The 23459-nt window shown below is 41.5% G+C and overlaps 1 protein-coding gene across 2 annotated transcripts in view; it reads left to right on the top strand.

Annotated features, from left to right (window-relative positions):
• TBC1D32 (TBC1 domain family member 32) overlaps positions 1–23459 on the top strand; it is a 150210-nt gene that overhangs the window by 46919 nt on the left and 79832 nt on the right. Inside the window, exons 12-17 of one of the 2 annotated variants that reach the window (XM_075336069.1) lie at positions 4104–4200; positions 9647–9784; positions 12975–13058; positions 15452–15594; positions 17971–18095; positions 21327–21528. In XM_075336069.1, coding sequence (XP_075192184.1) covers positions 4104–4200; positions 9647–9784; positions 12975–13058; positions 15452–15594; positions 17971–18095; positions 21327–21528 — 789 coding nt within the window. The remainder of the gene's footprint in view (positions 1–4103; positions 4201–9646; positions 9785–12974; positions 13059–15451; positions 15595–17970; positions 18096–21326; positions 21529–23459) is intronic. The other variant, XM_075336070.1, reaches the window with a different exon arrangement.

Here is a 23459-nt window from a genome sequence, read left to right as displayed (position 1 = left end):
GTAGCTCACTTGTCGTCATCTTCATCATCATCTTCTTCTTTGTTCCTATTCATAATCTGGAAAAGAAAAACAAGCTTTCCTGCTTTATTGGGTCCCAACCGATTTCTCAATTTAGAATGAATGAGTCCAAAGGAAGAGAATATTCTTTCAACGCCTGCAGAAGAAGCTACTGCTGTTAAAAGTGAAATCATTACTTGAACAGTCTCTAAATCCAAGCGCTTAAGTGACTTCCACCAGTTTACTGATGTGACCTTTCTTAAAATATCTTCAGCAAACATATATTTCTTGAATGGTTCCCCCTTAGCTCTGAAGTTTATTATAGTTGGCATTAAAGATGGATGATTGCTGGATACCCATGTCATAGCTAACTCCTCTTCCTCAGCACTTAGGTTTTGACCCTGATATTGGATATTGACAATATTTGCCAAAAAATGAGCTGGAGTCAGCGCTTGTCCCATTCGTTTGTTTACTGCTTGTAATTTAATTCTGTCCATGTGTAGTTCTGTTTTTAAGTGTTCACTCAGTTCCTTCCAAATTTCAACAGCATCCGCAATAAAACAGCTATTTTTCTGTATTTTGTTTAAAGCTTGAGAGATGGGTTTCAGGAAGCTCAGAATATGTTCAACATTTCTCTTAAGCCCAATGTTGAGGATTTTGGCCGTGACAGTGCCATCTCTTTTATCTCGATTTTCTTCACAAAGTGTCATCAGAATAGGCCAGTTTTTGATATACTGCTCAAAACAGTCCACCACAGAGTTACATCTAACATCTTGTGGGAGCATTAGCTTGGTTCCACCCATCCTTTTCAGAGCTGCTGCAGCAAAATGATTATTACGGAAGTATTTAGCAATTTCAACAACATTGGCCTTTATTTCTGGAACACTTAAGTCTTTGGCTAAGAGGTGCAGCAAATGAGCACTGCAACCATATGTTATTTGCAGCTTTGTATTCCCTCCCTGCTCTTCTAAATCTCTTCTCATCTTGGATACGTTTGCAGCATTGTCAGTGACCAAACTGCGTACTAGACATTTGAATTTTTGTTCACATGTCGTTATAGCTTTTATTGACACTTCTTGTAAGTATTCTGCTGTGTGTGCATTTCCTGACGTATCAGTTGTTTGTGCAAGGAAAACTTTTACCTTCTTCTGTTGTTATACAAGCACATACAATAGGATCATTGTGGACATTACTCCACCCATCAATACTTAGGTTAACAATTTTACCCTCCAGAGCTGTTGCACATTGCTCCATTTCTCTGTCATACACTTGATCCAGCAGTTTCCCTGCAACATCAGCTCTGCTGGGTGGACTGTATCCTGGTCTCAGTGACTGAACCATATTAATGAAATGTGGGGTCTCAGTCAGACGGAAAGAAGAGTTCGTTGCATAAATAAACTGGGCAATTTTTTTCATCAATCAACTCTTTTTCTAATCTGCTAGTTCTTATCACAAACCTATCTATGGTGGTTCCAGGAGGTAAAGGTTTTTTTCTTCCTTTTGGGTGATGGTGATATGTGGCTGTGGGTGTCTGATGATGATGCTGCTGCTAATGAAGCACTATCCTGGATGGATAACTCTGAAACTGTAGAACAGGATGATGGTGATCTTGGAGGTGGATAGTTTCCAAAATCCATGAATTCCCCTAAACAAAAAAAGTCAATGTTGTTATTTTATTGTTTATTATACAATTTCTGCTTATTGTACACAACACATCACTGCCCCTGCCCCAAAAGGAATATTTGTTTTTCTTCATAACTGTACCAAATGACAGTAACATGCAGTAATAATAAGAAATATAATTATTCTCACACATGACAGTTCAGTCTTTAGAAATAGGATTCAATAAAAATGTTTACCAACCTGAGGATCCTGCCTGTTCAGAAGTGTTTCTTTGGTCATCTTCATCACCGCACTTCTCATGATGTTGCCTCATTCGCGCCACCAGGCCTTGCATCTCTTTGTTGCATCGTTTGCATTTTGCACGCATGCCTGCCTTACCGATAGGCGAAGGAGCTTCATTAAAATATTCCCAAACTGGGTCTCTTTTACGGCCTGCTGCCATTATAAGGAAAGAATGTAATAAACCTCAGATCGTGCACACAAACAGATCCAGACTTGTCTGTCTGTGGCTATGCTGCAGTATTGTGCTCAAAGTTTCACTTTCATTTTCTTGTCTGCTTGCCCTTCCTCCTCCTCACACTTAGATTCACATTCTTCTTGTGTTGTGCAGATCTATTCCACTCCAAACAATCAGAAACATATTGTCTAACTTCTTGGACTTGGCACTGAAGGGGTTGATTCTGTATTCATAGGTTTGTAGAACAATAGGATTAAGGTCTTTTTCTCAACTCTGTTCATGTTGTAATATTTTTGCCGTGAAGAAGAGGCTGAGACCTCTGCGGAGTCAAATTCAGTTTTGAGAACTGCGTAAGTAAAGCGAGCGTCTGTGATAATATAGGAGAGAAACTGCCCACTAATCCTACAGAAACCTCTGGAAGAGCATGGCATTGTAAATGTTACACATATACAGCCTTTATTCTACTGAGTTAAACAACTCAGCTTTATCTCATGATGGAAGAACCTTTGGATGGTAAAATATTTTCCTCAAAAAGCAGTTTATTGAAAAAAATCCGATTTAAATCAAAAAAATCCGATTTAAATCAAAAAAATCCGATTTTTTTTTTTTAATTTTTTTAAAAAAAACATTGATTTTTATCCACCCTGAATCATAGCATTTCTGTATGCAAGGTGTCGATTCGTATTGAGTTGATGATGCCCTACAGCTTTGTAATTCACTTTTTTTCTCTATCTTGTTCCGTTTTCAAGATAAAAATGCTAACTCCGTTGTTTTCCACCAGGTGGCGCAATAGGTGGTTTCATTGCATAGCGCATGGCTACTTAAAGCTGGGTTCACACATAGCGACAGCGACAACGACGTCGCTGTTACGTCACCATTTTCTGTGACGTAGCAGCGACCTTGTATGTCGCTGTTATGATCGCTGCTTAGCTGTCAAACACAGCGACGCAGCAGCGATCATAACGTCGCTACATGTGCAGAGAGCAGGGAGCCGCGCACACTGCTTAGCGTGGCTCCCTGCTCTCCTAGCTACAGTACACATCGGGTTAATTACACGATGTGTACTGCAGCTACATGTGCAGAGAGCAGGGAGCTGCGCACACTGCTTAGCGCTGGCTCCCTGCACTCCTAGCTACAGTACACATCGGGTTAATTAACCCGATGTGTACTGCAGCTACATGTGCAGAGAGCAGGGAGCCAGCACTGGCAGCGAGAGCGGCGGACGCTAGTAACGAAGGTAAATATCGGGTAACCACCTTGGTTACCCGATGTTTACCCTGGTTACAGCTTACCGCAGCTGCCAGACTGCCAGATGCCAGCTCCTGCTCTCTGCTCGCTTCATTTCGTTGCTCTCTCGCTGTCACACACACCGATCTGTGCGTCACATTGGGAGAGCAACAATAAAAAAAACGAACCAGGGCTGTGTGTAACGAGCAGCGATCTCACAGCAGGGGCCAGATTGCTGCTCAGTGTCACACACAGCGAGATCGCTAATGAGGTCACTGCTGCGTCACAAAAGCCGTGACTCAGCAGCGATCTCGCTGTGTGTGAAGCACCCCTTACTATACCTAGACACCACTTCTATGCCTACAGCTGCCACCTTTCTCAAGTTAATGGATGTGGACAAGATATGGGTGTACACACTGTATATGTAATAAAAATAAAGCCACCACTACAAAATATGTCCGACAAGACGTCAGGAAAGACGCTTCAAGGAAAACACTGTGGAGGATTCCCTGGAACATTTTCTGCAGTAGAAACAATGCGGATACGCCGGCGTCTAAAATATACTCTTAGGAGTTTTTGGGACTGTTCACATGGAACTTTTTTATAGTAGATCCACTTAAAAAAACAACTTGTGTCAACATACTCTTCCTTACGCTATGTTCAAATGTTCATTCCAAAAAGACTGAGAAAACTCTTCCTATACTTTTTATATTTATTTTACTAAAAAAAAAACCCTTCTCCTTAGCTGGTAGTGTACTCCATGGAGAGCGATAAACCCTGAAATTGTGCTTTCTTCCAGATAATTGCAGCCATTGAGCAGTGCTTTGCTTACTTTGAATCCTCACAGTCAGGAGCTGATGAAAACACTAAAACGTCATCTTCCCAGCCGTATCCTGGTCAGTATAATAAGTATACATGTTTTTCTTTGTTTGTCCTCCTGATTGAGTAGATGGAACATGTGATGGGTCTTTTTAGCCAATGTGCACACGTTGAGTATTTGGTGAGTTTTTTTTACCTCATTATGTGTAAGGCCACATGCACTTTTGCTCAGTATTTGTGAGGCCACATGCACATGTTGAGTATTTGATGAGTTTTTTTACCTCAGTATTTGTAATGCCACATGTACACATTGGGTATTTGGTAAGATTTTTACCCCAATATTAGTAAGGCTACATGCACACGTTTGGTATTTGGTGAGTTTTTTACCTCAGTATTTGTAAGGCCACATGCACATGTTGGGTATTTGATAAGATTTTTACCTCAATATTAGTAAGGCCACGTGCACACGTTGAATATTTGGTGAGTTTTTTACCTCAGTATTTTAAGTGAAAACCAGGAGTGGGTGATAAATACAGAAGTGGTGCTCGTGTTCCTATTATGCTTTTCCTTTGGTTGTTCCTCTCCTGGCTTTAGCTTACAAATACTGAGGTAAAAAAAGTCACCAAGTATTCAATGTGGGCATATGGTCTTAAGGCCGCTTTACACGCAACGACATCGCTAACGAGATGTCGGGGTCACAGAATTCGTGACGCACATCCGGCATCGTTAGCGACGTTGTTGCATGTGAAACGCAGGAATGACTGTTAACGATCAAAATTACTCACCTTATCGGTGATCGTTGACGCGTCGTTCCTTTCCCGAATATCGTTGCTGTTGCAGGACGCAGGGTGTTCGTCGTTCCTGCAGCAGCACACATCGCTATGTGTGACACCGCAAGAATGAGGAACTACATCGTACCTGCGGCCGCCGGCAATAAGGAAGGAAGAAGGTGGGCGGGATATTCCGCCCGCTCATCTCCGCCCCTCCGCTTCTATTGGACGGCTGCCGTATGACGTCGCTGTGACGCCGCATGAACCGCCCCCTTAGAAAGGAGGCGGTTCGCCGGCTACAGCGAGGTCACAGGGAAGGTAAGTCCATGTGACGGGTGTAAGCGATGTTGTCCGCTACGGGCAGCGATTTGCCCGTGACGCACAACCGACGGAGGCGGGTACTCTCGCTAGCGATTTTGATTCCGATATCGCAGCATGTAAAGTGGCCTTTAGGATATGTACATAATGGAGGAGATTTATTAAGACTGGCATTGAGCATGGCAGTCTTAATAAAGCGCTCTCTGGAGTACACTGATTTGATTCATTAAGCAGCGCGTTGGACTCTCTCTGTATGCCATGGACTGGCATACATTTCTGGAGTAAAGGGGGCTTTACACGCAACAACATCGCTAATGAGATGTGGTTCGGGTCATGGAATTCGTGACGCACATCCGGCCTCGTTAGTGACGTCGTTGCATGTGAAACGCAGGAACGACTGCTAACGAACTAAATTACTCACCTAATCGTTGATCGTTGACACGTCGTTCTAATCCCAAATGTTGCAGGAAGCAGGTTGTTTGTCGTTCCTGCGGCAGCACACATCGCTATGTGTGACACTGCAGGAATGAGGAACTACATCGTACCTGCGTCCGCCATCAATGAGGAAGGAAGGAGGTGGGCGGGTTGTTCCGGTCGCTCATCTCCGCCCCTCCGCTTCTATTGGGCGGCCGCTTAGTGACGCCGCTGTAACGCCGAACGAACCTCCCCCTTAGAAAGGAGGCGGTTCGCCGGCCACAGCGACATCGCTAGGCAGGTAAGTCCGTGTGACGGGTGTTAGCGATATTGTGCGCCACGGGCAGTGATTTGTCCGTAACTTACAACCGTCGGGGGCGGGTGCTTTCACCAGCGACATCGCTAGCGATGTCGCTGCCTGTAAAGCAGCTTTTAGTTGCACCACTTTGATCATGCCACTTCTTTTAAATGCTTCATGATTTGAAACACCTTAAAGGGAACCTGTCAAGTCCCATATGCCCTCTAACCTAGCAGCAAGCACATGTGTGCGCCAAAAATCCCTGCCTAACCATCCCTGTTTAATAATATTGTGTAAAAGCAATGTTTATAAAAATGATTTATAAGTTTTGTTTTCCCTATGTTAATGAGGGCTGTGACTAGTCGCAGGTGCATTTGTTTTGCCCTGACTAGTCTGCCCTCTTTCTGTGTTATGACGCCCCTGTGGGTGCAATAACATGATTTCCACGTCACCGCAGGCTCATGGAAATCTCATGCATGCGCGTGTCTCACTTAAAGTGTTGTATTTATATTTTTGTTCAGTGTATGTGGCCCATCCTGGTAAATATGTCCCCCATTTTAGTACATATGTCCCCAATCCTAGTAAATACATCCCCTATCCTGGTATATATCTTCCCCATCCTGGTATATATGTCCACCATACGAGTAAATATGTGCCCTATCCTGGTATATATGTTTCCCATCCTGGTATATATGATCCTCATTATAGCCTTATCTTGGTATATATGTCCCCCATCCTTGTATATATGTCCATCATCCTGGTACATATGTACCTTCATCCTGGGTTCATCTTGGTATACATGTTGCTTATCCTTGTGTATATGTCCCTCATTCTGGTATGTATGTCCCCCATCATGGGTCCATGCATGTATATAGCAGGCTCATTATCACCTAGGATCAGATGAGACATAGGAGAAAGTTATACCTCAGTAAATCTGCAGACTCATATACTCAGTGTATATGTGTGACTGAATGGTATGATATAGGGTTCGATATCAAGAAATAATAATATTATATTATATAAGAACATAAAGAATAATGGACAGTGTGCCAGATGGAGAAATCAGTAGGTAGAAAATAAAACTTATAGAAGTGAAAAAAGGCCAACATTCCAGTCCATAAATAAGATTATAGATACATAAAATTGAATAATCTTTATAATATAGTAAGGAAGGTACAAAAAAAATGGGTATGCAGTGAAAGATTGGGACGCAAACCCTACTAGTGTGGTCTCCCCTATTTTGATAACGCCCACCCCGACGTGCATTTTGGCAATCTGACTTCGTCTAGATATGACGTCATCAATGGGACATGTGCTTCGATTTTTTTTTGCCCAAATTTCACAATTTTGCTGCACAATTTAAACAGCTGCCCTCTTGATGACACCACCCCCAGATGAAGGTAGATTGTCGAAATGCGCGTCAGGTTGGGCACCATCCAAAAAGGAGAGACCATACTACCAGGATGTCTATATCATTATTATTATAAATAGAATATATCCATTTTAACAATATGTTTCTAGACTAGATCCCTATTAGCAAATATTCTCTATATTTGACCTATAGTCATACATTTTTCAAAGAATTAATTATTCTGAGTAGAGATTATTGTCAAAAAATTATTTTTATTAAATATAGATATGAATGGGTATCACACAGTGCAAGGAAGTGAAAAAATATTAAAATTTCTATATAAAACAATTAGAGGGAAACCTCAACACAGGGTAGTGTGCTCAACACAAATTCATGTATAAAATTTATATCATGTTCACATGAAAAATATTGCTGGTCAGTTACATAAGGATTCATACATTCTGTACATGTAAAGTGCTTAGCATAGTGCAACATGCAAGAATTTTTTGACAATAATCTCTACTCAGAATAATTAATTCTTTGAAAAATGTATGACTATAGTTCAAATATAGGGAATGTACAGTTAGGTCCAGAAATATTTGGACAGTGACACAATTTTCGCGAGTTGGGCTCTGCATGCCACCACATTGGATTTGAAATGAAACCTCTACAACAGAATTCAAGTGCAGATTGTAAAGTTTAATTTGAAGGTTTGACCAAAAATATCTGATAGAAATTGTAGGAATTGTACACATTTCTTTACAAACACTCCACATTTTAGGAGGTCAAAAGTAATTGGACAAATAAACCAAACCCAAACAAAATATTTTTATTTTCAATATTTTGTTGCGAATCCTTTGGAGGCAATTACTGCCTTAAGTCTGGAACCCATGGACATCACCAAACGCTGGGTTTCCTCCTTCTTAATGCTTTGCCAGGCCTTTACAGCCGCAGCCTTCAGGTCTTGCTTGTTTGTGGGTCTTTCCGTCTTAAGTCTGGATTTGAGCAAGTGAAATGCATGCTCAATTGGGTTAAGATCTGGTGATTGACTTGGCCATTGCAGAATGTTCCACTTTTTTGCACTCATGAACTCTTGGGTAGCTTTGGCTGTATGCTTGGGGTCATTGTCCATCTGTACTATGAAGCGCCGTCCGATCAACTTTGCGGCATTTGGCTGAATCTGGGCTGAAAGTATATCCCGGTACACTTCAGAATTCATCCGGCTACTCTTGTCTGCTATGTCATCAATAAACACAAGTGACCCAGTGCCATTGAAAGCCATGCATGCCCATGCCATCACGTTGCCTCCACCATGTTTTACAGAGGATGTGGTGTGCCTTGGATCATGTACCGTTCCCTTTCTTCTCCAAACTTTTTTCTTCCCATCATTCTGGTACAGGTTGATCTTTGTCTCATCTGTCCATAGAATACTTTTCCAGAACTGAGCTGGCTTCATGAGGTGTTTTTCAGCAAATGTAACTCTGGCCTGTCTATTTTTGGAATTGATGAATGGTTTGCATCTAGATGTGAACCCTTTGTATTTACTTTCATGGAGTCTTCTCTTTACTGTTGACTTAGAGACAGATACACCTACTTCACTGAGAGTGTTCTGGACTTCAGTTGATGTTGTGAACGGGTTCTTCTTCACCAAAGAAAGTATGCGGCGATCATCCACCACTGTTGTCATCCGTGGACGCCCAGGCCTTTTTGAGTTCCCAAGCTCACCAGTCAATTCCTTTTTTCTCAGAATGTACCCGACTGTTGATTTTGCTACTCCAAGCATGTCTGCTATCTCTCTGATGGATTTTTTCTTTTTTTTCAGCCTCAGGATGTTCTGCTTCACCTCAATTGAGAGTTCCTTAGACCGCATGTTGTCTGGTCACAGCAACAGCTTCCAAATGCAAAACCACACACCTGTAATCAACCCCAGACCTTTTAACTACTTCATTGATTACAGGTTAACGAGGGAGACGCCTTCAGAGTTAATTGCAGCCCTTAGAGTCCCTTGTCCAATTACTTTTGGTCCCTTGAAAAAGAGGAGGCTATGCATTACAGAGCTATGATTCCTAAACCCTTTCTCCGATTTGGATGTGAAAACTCTCATATTGCAGCTGGGAGTGTGCACTTTCAGCCCATATTATATATATAATTGTATTTCTGAACATGTTTTTGTAAACAGCTAAAATAACAAAACTTGTGTCATTGTCCAAATATTTCTGGCCCTGACTGTATATATCATTATGTCTGGAAATTTGATACTTTTGCTACTTTTTCTAATGAAAAGTATATGAGAAGGGGTATTATTTTGGTCTTCTTTTGTCTCATGAAGTTTCCCTGGATTTTTTTTTTTTTCAATATTTGATTGTTACCAGGCATTAAACAGAAGACTTTCTACTCAAGAAAAGAGCTGCAGTATTTGTACTTTGTTCATTCACTTAACGTTCTCGGGAGGCTACTGATCTATAAACACGGCAGAAAACTGTTCCCCATAAAACTGAAAAACCGAAAAGGTAACTAAACTATTAAACTATGATCCAGAATGAAAGTGTAAACTTTACATTAGTTTCTTCACTAAATGTAGTTCAAAAGTCAATTCATCATACGTTTACAGCATATGGACTTGGTATACATTGGGAAGATTTTGGGTAGTTTGTCTCCAACCTACACAGATTTTTGTAATGTAATGAAATGTAATCAGTGATGTTGGATACTTTGGCCACTATCAGCTTAAACTGTAAAAGCACGTTCTATGATTCTGTACTTTACGCAGGCCCATTCTTTTACACTGTTGTACCTGATTTGCCAGTATAGTCATTCAGATCATAAAATTTGACGCATGATTAAATGGCCACATACTGACCAATAATAATCTAAAGTGTTACACAAACTTTATGCAGGTAAAAAATGATTTAAAGTCATGGCTGAGTGTTGGCATCCTTTAAATTGTTTCAGAAAATTTCTCCTAAAAATGTATTGCAATTACACGTTTTGGTATACACGTTTATTTCCTTCATGTGTATTGAAACAACCCAAAAAAAAACTGAGAAAGGACATATTGGACATACTTTCACACAACCCCCCCAAAATTAGACAGACAAAATTGTTGGCACATTTCCAAAATTGTGGGTAAATAACTTTGTTTCAAGCATGTGATGCTCGAACAATCTCATCCGTGGCAAGTAACAGGTGTGGGCAATATGAAAATCACACCTGAAACCAGATAAAAAGGGGAGAAGTTGACTCAATTTTTGCATTGTGTGTCTACGTGTGGTACACGAAGCATGGAGAACAGAAAGAGGAGAAGAGAACATATGGAATATGGGATCCAGTTTTGGGCTCCACATATTAAAAAGAAAGTTAGAGGAAGTTACAGTCATTTCAAAGGTGGGCAACTAGATTGTTACAAGGAATGGAAGGCCTCCCATATGATAAGAGGAGGAAAAAGTTAAATTTGTTTAGCTTAGAAAAAACACGTCTCAGAGGAGATCTCATTTTTATGTATAAATACATGTGTGGTCAATACAAAGAACTGGCACAAGACTTATTCCTTCCAAGGAAAATACTAAGGACCAGGGATCATTCCCTGCGAGTGGAAAAAAAGAGATTACAGCAGCAAAATAGGAAAGGGTTCTTTGCAGTTAGAGTAGTCAGATTGTGAAATGCCCTACCACAAGAGGTAGTAATGGCAGATACTATAACAGCTTTTAAAAAACAGCTGGATGATTTCCCCAGTTTACACAACATTGTCCGTTATAAATGATTTAGTGACAAAATATATAATTGGAGAAGGAAGGTTAAACTAGATGGACCTAGGTTTTTTTTCAACCTATGTAACTATATAAGAAAGGTCTAAGCACTTGAGAACCAAAATTGTAGAAATATATCAACAATCTCAAGGTTACAAGTCGGATCTTGAGGTTCCTTTTGTCCACGGTGCACAACATAATCAAGAATTTACAATTCATGGCACTGGAGCTAATATCGCTGAACGTGGACGGCAGAGAAAAATTGATGAGAGGTTGCAGCGCAGGATAGTCCAAATGGTGGATAAGCAGCCCCAATCAAGTTCCAAAGAAATTCAAGCTGTCCTGCAGGCTCAGGGTGGAACAGTGTCAGTGCAAAGTATCTGTTGACATTAAATGAAATAAAACACTATGGCAGGAGACCCTGGAGAACCCCACTGCTGACACACAGACATGAAAAAGCTAGACTGCAGTATGCCATAATGTATGTGAGTAAGCCAAAATCTTTCTGGGAAATTGTCTTGTGGACAGATGAGACCAAGATAGAGATTTTTGGTAAAGCACATCATTCTACTGTGAAAAAAGTGTGTAGGATAGGCACCAGGATAAAAGAATAAAGTTTATTGTACAAAAATATCAAACCATTTTTAAAAAGTGTGCTGGTTCTCTTATGCGTTTCAAGCGCAAAATGTGCTCTTAGTCATAGACTATGACTAAGAGTGCACTTTGCGCTTGAAACAGGTATGAGAACCAGCATGCTTTTTTTTAAAATGTTTTGATATTTTTGTGCAATAAACTTTCTTCTTTTATTCTGGTGCCTGTCCTACACACTTTTTTTCATGGTTTACCTGTGGTCAGAGGTGGAAGGCACATGGACTAATTTCCTGGATCAGTAGAAGTGAGTGCTGGCGATGTTTGCTTTGTTTTTGCCACATTATTCTGCTGTATACCGAAAACGAAATTAGGCCTGCAAAGAAAAGAGCTTAGTACCTACAGTCAAATATGGTGGAGGTACAAAGATGTTTTTGGGTTGTTTTGCTGCCTCTGGTACTGGAAGCCTTGACTATGTGCAAGGCATCATGAAACCTGAAGATTAACAAAGGATTTTGGAATCACAATCTAGTGCCCAGTGTGAGAAAGTTGGGTTTGCGTCCTAGGTCACAGGTCTTATAGAAGGACAATGACCCCAAACATACTTCAAGAGGCACCCAGAAATGGATGGAAATAAAGCTCTAGTGAGCTCTGAAGTGACCAACAATGAGTCTGTATCTAAATCTCATCGTGAACACATGTGGAGAGATCTTAAAATTGCTGTTTGGAGAAGGCGCCTTCAAATATGAGAGACCTGGACCAGTCCGCAAAAGACGAGTGCTCCAAAATACTAGTTGAAAGGTGTAAGAAGCTTGTTGATGGTTATAGGAAGCGATTGATTGCAGTTATTTATTCAAGGGTGTGCAACCGAATATTAAGTTGAGGGTGCCAACAATTTTGTCGTCCAGCCCATTTTTGGGATGTTGTGTGAACTTATCTCTAATTTGAATTTGTTTTCTCTGTTTTTTTTTGTTGTTGTTTCAATACACACAAAGAAAATGAACATGTGTATAACAAAAAATGTGTAATTACAATACTTTTCTGGGAAAAATACTTCATTTTCTGGAACAATTGCAAGAGTGCCAACACTTTTTGGCCATGACTGTATGAATGGCAGGTGATGTGGCTCTCAATGTGTATCACAAGCACGATAATCAGAGATTGATCTTCCAACACCCTTAGCCATTGATTTTAGTAGGCCTTCCAATAAGATTCTACTGTCATTTATGCTACTGATAGCCACTCATTCATTCTGGTTTGAGAAAAAGAGCGATTATGAATAGTCTGAATTGATAGATTTTATGATCTTTTTGAAACTTCATGACTCTTTTATTAGTCTTTTTTTTTATAATAATTGATGTTTCAGAATCCGTGTCCCTCTGTGACCTGGTCGTACTGTTTACTCATATTATGTTATATTGCCCAAATGGACAGAAAACAACCTATTCAGGTAACAATTTTTATATTTTGTATTTCCTTATATTATACAGACGTTTGAGGTTTTCTGATCTTAAAGGAGTTGTTTTGTATTCTAAAAAAAAGTTTACAGTCACTCTATGTGATTGTAGACTTCTGTATCCTGACAGCTTGTAGTGCGCACAACCATTAGAATTCACCGGTATTGTCTGCAAGTACGCGATGTGCATACAGGCGGGCATGTGTCGACTAGATTTGCCCAGCGTCCGTCAAGTCACTTTTTTCAGCTTCCACTAAGTTCACTGGTAGATAACAAATACGTATTCACTAAATTCATATTCATGGACCTCCCCCTAGTGGAGGTTTCAGAAATAAACAAGAATTTAGAGCTGTATTTATACAGTTGGAAATACTTTTCCAACCAGTTGGCTAAAGTTGGCAAGTCTTCAATCAAACGTTTTTTATTACTGAAATGTTTATAAGGTCCTCCTGATGTTTTTAGTGCATATACCCTGTTAATAAGTCTGTAACCTGCTGTATAGAAGGGCGATTCTGGCACACTCTGTCACAACACTGACATAGGGAAGGTTTGGCGTGAGGTAAAATGCACAACAGACAGGGGTTTTACCAAGACAAACAAGGAATACATCAGGGACACAATAACAACAGTAGGCCCTGATGCTAGTGAGAGAGAAGATGGACACTTCCTCCACTTAACTGCCACTGCACCCTGCACTCCTTGCCAGTCCCTATACAGGTTCCTCACCTGTCACCTATCAGGAACCTGATGCCCTGAGGGACCTGCATTAAACCCTGGCTAGTGAATGGGAAGGTAAGGATCACTAGTCCCACCCCAGCACTAAATAACACACCAAGGGAAGGCAAGACAGACAGAGGGGAAACAACAACAGAGTAATTCCAACAACTAGGCTGCAATCGGACACCAGTACTGCAGCGTACACCGTATCCAAGAGCAAGGACTCCAGCAGCTCCTTCCACCTCCAGGCTCAGAATCCAAATGGCAAAGATAATAACCAGCACCCTCTGCAGGAATCAGAGGGTATATAATGGGACTGGGAGTGGTCCAAACCGCAAAAACCCATGCTAGACCCAAATAAAGAAAACACGTTTAATATGTAAAGTATCAGATAATAATGAGAGACTCTAGTCCTGATCCTGTCACTAATCTCAAAATACAGAGAGATGGCCGTGACACACTGCTCCCATATCTGTGATTAGTATTGACACAGCTATGAAGACGTGTATATCGCAATATATTGTTGGCGTAATAATAAGAATATTATCAATTACCTCCAATTAGAAATGTAGTATAGTTCTCTGATATAGGCATGTCTCTTTCCTCATGTGCAGGGCATTGCAGCTCAGGTATCCATGTTTATGTTCAGTCACATAGTGACAGTGAGTTAGTTGCTTGTGGTTGTAACCATGGATACCTAAGCTGCAATGCCCTGCACATGAGGGAAGAGTCATGGCTATATCAGAATATACTACATTTCTAATTGTTAATGTATTAAGATGATTCATCTGTATTTGTGTGTGACAGCTATAGATAGGTAGATCTTCACTTTGGCATGGCCACCACTTGTAGAGAATATGAGGGATATAGCCAATCTCGACAAGAGCATGGAGCTCACATGGTGTCACCTGCCCGCCATGACTTGTATTGGTAATAAAATAGGGCCATCCATTGGGAAATCTGAATAAAGATTAATTTCACATATAAACATGGATATCCTCATTGATAAAAAAAAAAAAAGTTCTATAAACCGGAAACAAAAATCATTAAAACAACCATGATTATTTCCAAATTATGAAAAGTCCATCAAGCCATTTCATGTGTGTCATTCTTGTATGTCCTTATGTGGGCCGTGAGTAAGGACACCCCAGTCTGAATGCATAGGAAGGCTCTGCATTCTTATGAATTTGGAAATTACCGTAGATATATTAGCAAGACATGTTGTTCTGCTGGGATTTTTCTTTGCTATGTTGACTGTCTGACCAAGTGTCAAAACATCTGCACACAAGATTATCTGACGCATCATAGTGCACGGAGCTGGCCGTTTTCTACTTTACTGTGGTCCATATGGATGGTTTTCTACAGTGGGCTGCAACACTCTGTAAAAGTCCATTGTTTTATTTCTGTCTGAGAGTTGTAGTGGCAAATATCTCCTACGTTACGGATGGGGTTCAGACATCGCATAGTACTGATGCCGGTGTGTTTAGAGAATCTGTATCGATTTAAGTTCATTTCCCCTCCATATATCATATTAGACTTTATGGATAAGGTTCAGATAGAATTCCCCTTTTGTAATGGATCTTCACAGGTAGGGATGTCACAAGATCAAAAATGCTATATATAATGAGTTCTATTCTATTTTTTGGTAACTTGCATTGTTGTACTCCCAGGCAGCTTTGCCCCAGCACATCTAGCTATGGAAGTTCTCCAAATGCTGTGTGATCGGAAAGAATGCGCCAGTGAATGTCTGTACACTGGGGCTGTTATATCGAGTCTGCTGTCTCCAATCCAAAAGCTGCTAAAAGGAAAAAAGGTCAGTGCTTGGAATCATTGTAATCCAATATACACATCCTAGCCTGTAGGGTACCTTGGAACAAAACAGAAAAATCAGCTTTGTCTGGAGTGTTCCTAGTCTGACACCCCATCATCATAGCATTCCCGTTTATTTTGTTATTCTAAGGGGTTGTCTCCTTGGATAATCCCTACATTTAAGAAAAGAGGAGGTGGAGAAACTTGTTTTCTTGTTCTCCACCTCCCCAAAAAATTGACCCCATTCGGATCAGACTCTGCTCCAGCTCCGGTCAGCATAATCGGACTGTTTTTCTTGATGTGGAGAAAACAGTCTTGTGCACCTACCCTAAGGGGTACTTTGCACGTTGCGACATCGCTACTGCGATATCGTCGGGGTCAAATCGAAAGTGATGCACATCCGGCGCCAGTAACGACGTTGCAACATGTAAAGCCTAGATGCGCCGATAAACGATCGCAAAAGCGTCGAAAATCGGTGATCTGTGTAGCATCGGTCATTTCCATAATGTCGCACCAACAGGAGATACGATGTTGTTCCTCGTTCCTGCGGCAGCACACATCGCTGTGTGTGAAGCCGCAGGAGCGAGGGACATCTCCTTACCTGCCTCCACAGGCTATGCGGAAGGAAGGAGGTGGGTGGGATGTTTATGTCCTGCTCATCTCCGCCCCTTCGCTTCTATTGGCCGCCTGCCGTATGACGTCGCTGTGACTCCGCACGACCCGCCCCCTTAGGAAGGAGGCGGGTCGCTGGCCAGTGCAACGTCGCAGGGCAGGTAAGGGCGTATGAATCTGCCGTAGCGATAATGTACGCTACGGCAGCTATCACAAGATATCGCATGTGCGACGGGGGCGGGTACTATCGCACTCGGCATCGCTAGCCGATGCTAGCGATGTCGCAGCGTGCAAAGTACAAAGCAAGAGACAGAGCTGCACAGCTATAATACCAAAAGAAAAATAGAAAAAAGTGAGGGTGCAGCCCTACCAAGCAATATGTAAGCGGAGAAAAAAGGGGTAGGCAAAAAGCACTCAGCTCACTGAATAATATACAAATATGACAAGAGTTTTATTAAGAAATCATTCAGTGCAAAATATTATAAAAACATTTAAAAACATGACACTAACTCCACGACCTGAAGAATTAATGCTGGAATAGAGCAAAATAGGCACAGAAATAACAGGAAACTACCCACAGAACTGACTGCAGCAATATGGGTTAGTACAAAGCCCAAAAATGCCAACCTGAGTAAAGCCAGCCGCCTGTAGGAAACCAAATAATATGGTATCAGTACAATATAAATCACAGAGCCGGTCACCAAGGCAAGAATAGGGCATAAAAACAGAGCCTAGCACTGTACATCCATATAGGACCCAAAATACTGGGTCTAAGCAGAACAATAGAATATACACATACCAGCAAGGGAATAATAACCCAAAAGAGGTCCGAGGAGAGTTATACCTAAATAAGGGCAAGGTGAAAAGCCATATGGAAGTGTCAAAAAATAGAACACCGCCCGACGCGTGTCGCTCACAAGAGCTTCATCAGCTCTTGTGAGCGACACGCGTCGGGCGGTGTTCTATTTTTTGACACTTCCATATGGCTTTTCACCTTGCCCTTATTTAGGTATAACTCTCCTCGGACCTCTTTTGGGTTATTATTCCCTTGCTGGTATGTGTATATTCTATTGTTCTGCTTAGACCCAGTATTTTGGGTCCTATATGGATGTACAGTGCTAGGCTCTGTTTTTATGCCCTATTCTTGCCTTGGTGACCGGCTCTGTGATTTATATTGTACTGATACCATATTATTTGGTTTCCTACAGGCGGCTGGCTTTACTCAGGTTGGCATTTTTGGGCTTTGTACTAACCCATATTGCTGCAGTCAGTTCTGTGGGTAGTTTCCTGTTATTTCTGTGCCTATTTTGCTCTATTCCAGCATTAATTCTTCAGGTCGTGGAGTTAGTGTCATGTTTTTAAATGTTTTTATAATATTTTGCACTGAATGATTTCTTAATAAAACTCTTGTCATATTTGTATATTATTCAGTGAGCTGAGTGCTTTTTGCCTACCCCTTTTTTCTCCGCTTACAGCGTGCAAAGTACCCCTTAGTCTAGAAATTTTAAATTAACATATTCTCATGTTAAATATAGAAATATAGATGGTAGCCATTATAGCATTTTTAGAGCCCCCTTCTACTTTAGGTGACAACTCATGTGGGAGCTGTAATGGGAGCCATGTTGGTTGACGTTTATATTCAACCATAGCTTTTACTGATTGTGGTACAACAACCAAAACATATTTTTTACTGGGGATATTTAGATTTTGTGGGGACATGTATTGGTTTGTACTTATGTAAAGTCACTTCTGATTTGTGTGTTTTCAGGTTCACCAGAACTGTGATGAATGCACACTGACATTTCTTGCTGATATTTTGGCCAGGATTGCCTCTAATGAAGCAGGGCTCTCCTTACTTCTCTATGGAGAAAAGACAGATTCTAGTAAAGATGGGTGAGTTTCTGCTGGAACATTAGTCTCCATGTCAGACCAATGATATAAAGTGGTGGCTTGGTCTCCTAAGCTGAGGGAATCCATTACCCAGTATATAGGTACACCACTTTTCTCAGATCAGACTGCCTTTCACCACTCACGGTCCTCTGTGCTGCACTTGATCCACAATACATACAAGCTGTCATCCTCATGTACTCTTTTTCCAGCCAAGCCAGTTAAGAAATAAACCCTATGGAGTCAATTTCTTAGGTTTTGTTGTACACACAAGTCTTAATTAAGAAGCTTGCGGGAGTACAAAATGCCTTATTGATTAAAAGGCACCAGGCATGCTCCAGTGCCAGAAAAGTACTGCAGTCATTTCTCCACTAATTTGGCGCTTGCCAATGAATTTGATTGGTGAGCATAGCTACTCGAACACACCGTATTTTTCGGACCATAAGACGCACTTTTTTCCCCCCAAATGTTGGGGGAAAGTGGGGGGTGCGTCTTATGGTCTGAATATAGGGCTGCAGCCGGGAATGAGGGTGCTGCAGTGGAGCGAGTCATCGGCGGCACGAGCAGGCTGTGGCAGCGCCTGCCGTGACCACATGGGCACGCTCATTACATTTGCACGCCCATCATCCCGCCCATCATCTCTCAGCGCTGAAGCCGGCGCTGACAGGTGGGCGAAATGATGGGCGGGCGGGGGGTGCGCGCATATTAAACAGCCGGCCGTGATCACCCCTGGCAACTACAGCCTGGAGTGAACATGTGCGGCTGTATTCACTGCCCCCCGCGCATCATCGTCAGCGCGGGGGGCAGTGAATAAGTACGGTACACTCGCTCGTCACCGTTCCCCTGCAGCACCGCAATCTCCTCCTGTCTGACGGCCAGCTGATCTGTGTAGCAAGCGGTGAGCACAGCGATGACGTCATCGCTGTGCGCGCTCTCCACACACCAGCCGGCAGACAGGAGGACATTGCGATGCTGCAATGACTGTTTGTCATTACATGTTTCACACTGAAAAAGCCTGTTCTAACCTATTGAATGTATGTGTTTTTCTTTCCCCTGCATTTATCTGCCTGCTTATGATTCTTTAGTGTCATAAAGGGGGAAAAAGTACATGTCTCAAGGGGCACACTCTAAGAGAGATCTGTGTCCTGCCCAAAGATCTTAATTACTCATTTACATATTGAGAATAACGTGGCTTATGCTAGAATAAAATATCAGATCACGGATGTCAAGGTATCATTTTATTCAACTTTTTTTTATGACCTACATGCCCATATAGATAGCTTAGGATGGTTGATCCTTTACAGTTGATCACTTTGACTTTCACCACTGGTTGCTTGTCTCTACTTTGCTTATTTGATTTCTGTGCTTTGACCTTAGCCCGTATTTTAACAACCCTCCTGCCTCACATTTCTCCTTCTGTTTGTGACCTTAATGCTCATCCCAATAATCCTATACCAGCCATTTCTGGTCATTACCGGACCATAGAAGTTTTTTTTATATGTACCTGGCTACTCTCACAGCCCCCGTGACTGTTACAAAGTTGTGGTGGTTTCAGCATTGTATGAGGGGCTGCTGATATGTCTTTGGCTTTACCCAGAAAGAAACGAAATTGGATTATGAAACTTTACTGTTATTCCACATACTCTCCACTGTTATCAGCACACTTCTTACATCTGTATTCCAAGTTCTGTAAGCCTAGCAAAAAGAAGGATTTCGGTTGTGCCTCAAACCAGGCATCTGTGGCAGCCATGGCATCAGAAATGGTGTGATTTGGTAACCTTGAGGTGTTTCTTTAGGTTTGAAAACAGATGATAGGTGCAGGGAGCTAGATCTGGTGAATAAGGTGGGTGGTCAACCAGCTGGAAGCCCAGCTCTGCCAGTTTTGCTGTGGTCACTTGTGCAGTGTGAGCGGAGGTGTTATCTTACAGGAACAAGATTCTTTTGGACAGCTTGCCGCGCCTTTTGGCCTTCAGAGCTGCCTTCAATTGGTCCAAAAGTTCAATGTAATACCTTGCATTGATGGTGGAACTCTTTTGAAGGTAGTCCCCTAGCAGCACACCCTGCTTATCCCAGAACACAGACGCCATCCCCTTAGTGGCTGATTTTTGCACCCTGAACTTCTTTGAACCAGGAGAACCACTGTGCCTCCAGTCTTTTGACTGCTTCTTGTTTTCAGGATCATACAAATAAATCCAGCTCTCATCTATAGTGACCAGTCGATCCAGGAAGTTCTTATCAGTCCGGAAACACTGACAAATGGACCGGGAAGTTTTCACTCTCATGCTTCTCTGATCTGTTGTCAAACATTTGGGGACCCACTTTGCAGATAGCTTCCTCATATCCAAATGTTCATGGATAATGACACAAACATATTCATGGGAAATCCCCATGATGTCTGCTATTGCTTTAGCTGAAATTCGTCAATTCTCCAGTATGAGGTTGTGCACAGCATCGACCATCTCTGGAACAACAACCAGTCTCGGTCGTCCAGGACGTTCCTCATCACTGGTGCTGAAGTGGCCTGTTTTAAATTTGGCAACCCTGTTCTTAACTGTGGAATATGAAGTTCATTGATCCCCCAATGTCTGTGACATATCACCATGAATATCCTTTCGGACTTTCCTTGCAGAAACAATAATTTTATCACTCCTCTGCTCTCTGTTGCTGTGAATATTGCATTAGACTCCGCCATTTGCGTAGAACACTGCTGCCATAAGCAACAAACACAAAATTTTCAAAACGTACAGTATATTAGACACATAAGGCTTTCATGTGATGTGATGTAACATTTGTTACCATAGAAACAAAAAAATATCACAAAGCCAAAGACTTATCAGCAGCCCCTCGTGTATTTTTATATGCTACAATAAAGCATTTTGTTATGCCATAAAGCTATGCAGCATGTGCTGCCCCAGAGCATTGGTGTTCTATGCTGTTATAGACAGCACCTGATATTCTGCCATCCAAGAACAAGTGGATTGACTATATAGCTCACCCGTTAGACCCCAGAAACATCCATGGAACATATTGATGTGACTTACCTTACCAACTGTTTTGTCTCTTTGTAAGAATCTGTCTTCAGCACTGAAACAATGAGGCAAAGCATTCTTGTCTTCATTGCATAAGTCATTTCACTCTTTCAGTGATGTCTCTGCTGATTAAATGTGTATGTATGATGCCAGCACTGCAGATCCCCATGTAATCACCCAATTGTAAACCTTGCATATATGATTCCAGTTCAGCAGGGGCTCATGTGATTGCTCAATTTTCCAAGAAACTTCTCAATGACGATATTACTATTTTAACGGAATCGGATCTCCTGCCTGTCCTGAAAGGATCATTCTTATTTGTGTGTCGTCAAATGTACCAAACCTGTGACGGTCTCCAAGTGTTGGTTCCTTACCAACTACATGTATGCATTGCAGGAGCCTGGAGAAAGGTAACATCAATTTCAATTAAATACTTGATGCAACTTATATATGATATATATAAAAAGAGAACAACTATACCACTAGATAGCTACCAAAGAACGATATTGCGGTTACAGTCATCAGCTGATCACCACAGTTCCAGTTTCTGTGCGATCATTAAGAATTGGTAGTACACATTTTCCCACTGTTGTAACTGGAAGTGAAAGTATAGCATTACAGTGGGGGAAATAAGTATTTGATCCCTTGCTGATTTTATAAGTTTGCCCACTGACAAAAACATAAACAGTCTATAATTTTAAGGGTAGGTAATTTTAACAGTGAGAGAATATCCAAAATACAATCCAGAAAATCACATTGTATGAATTATAGAAATTAATTTTCATTTTGCACAGAGAAATAAGTATTTGATCCCTTACCAACCAATAAGAGTTCTGGTTCCTACAGACACTTTGACGCTCCTTATGAACTCGTTACCTGCATTAAAGTCAGCGGTCTTAAATTGTCACCTGTGTAAGACTCCTTTCCACAGACTCAATTAATCAGTCAGACTCTAACCTCTACAACATGGGCAAGACCAAAGAGCTTTCTAAGGATGTTAAGGATAAGATCATAGACCTGCACAAGACTTCAATGGGCTACAAAACCATAAATAAAACACTGGGTGAGAAGGAGACAACTGTTGGAGCAATAGTAAGAAAATGGAAGAAATACAAAATGAGTGTCAATCAACATTGATCAAGGGCATCATGCAAAATCTCACCTCATGGGGTATCCAGGATCATGAGGTGAGAGATCAGCCTAAAACTACATGGGGGAACTTGTTAATGATCTCAAGGCAGCTGGGCCCACAGTCATCAAGAAAACCATTGGTAAGACATTACGCAGTAATGACTTAAAATCCTGCAGTGCCTGTAAAGTCCCACTGCTCAAGAAGACACATGTGCAGGTCTGTCTGAAGTTTGCCATTGAACACCTGGATGATTCTGAGAGTGATTGGGAGAAGGTGCTGTGGTCAGATGAAACAAAAATTTAGCTCTTTGGCCTTAAGTCATCTTGCCATGTTTGGAGGAAGAGAAATGCTGCCTATGACCCAAAGAACACCATCCCCACTGTCAAGCATGGAGGTGGAAACATTATGTTTTCGGAGTGTTTCTCTGCTAAGGCCACAGGACTACTTCACTGCATCAATGGTACAATGGATGGAGCCATGTACCGTAAAATCCATAGTGACAACCTCCTTCCCTCTGCCAGGACATTAAAAATGGGTCGTGGCTGGGTCTTCCAGCACAATAATGACCCAAAAGATACAGCCAAGGCAACAAAGGAGTGGCTCAAAAAGAAGCACATGAAGGCCATGGAGTGGCCTAGCTTGTCTCCAGACCTTAATCCCATAGAAAACTTATGAAGGGAGCTATAGCTCCGACTTGCCAAGCGACAGCCTCAAAAGCTTAATGATTTAGACATGATCTGCAAAGAGGAGTGGACCATAATTCAGCCTGACATGTGCGCAAACCTCATCATCAACTACAAAAAAAGTCTGACTGCTGTGCTTGCCAACAGGGGTTTTGCCACCAAGTATTAAGTTTTGTTTGCAAGAGGGATCAAATACTTATTTCTCTCTGCAAAAGCAAATACATTTCTATAATTTATACAATGTGATTTTCTGGATTTAATTTTCGATATTCTATCTCTCACTGTTAAAATTAACCTACCCTTAAAATTATAGACTGTTAATGTCTTTGTCAGTGGGCAAACTTACAAAATCAGCAAGGGATCAAATAATTATTTCCCCCATTGTATATGGTGGTTATTCTAGTGAAGTGGCGAATCTACAATGCAATAAGGGTCCTCTCAATGTCCAAGTGTCATGACATCTAAGGCTATGTTCACATTTCCGTTATTAAGGATCAGCCACAATCCGCCGCTCTGATAAACAACG

Source organism: Anomaloglossus baeobatrachus, chromosome 2 (genome assembly GCF_048569485.1).
Source record: "Anomaloglossus baeobatrachus isolate aAnoBae1 chromosome 2, aAnoBae1.hap1, whole genome shotgun sequence".
NCBI classification, from domain to species: domain Eukaryota; kingdom Metazoa; phylum Chordata; class Amphibia; order Anura; family Aromobatidae; genus Anomaloglossus; species Anomaloglossus baeobatrachus.
Note: the sequence above shows the minus strand (reverse complement) of the source record. Positions and strands in the feature narration are given on the sequence as shown.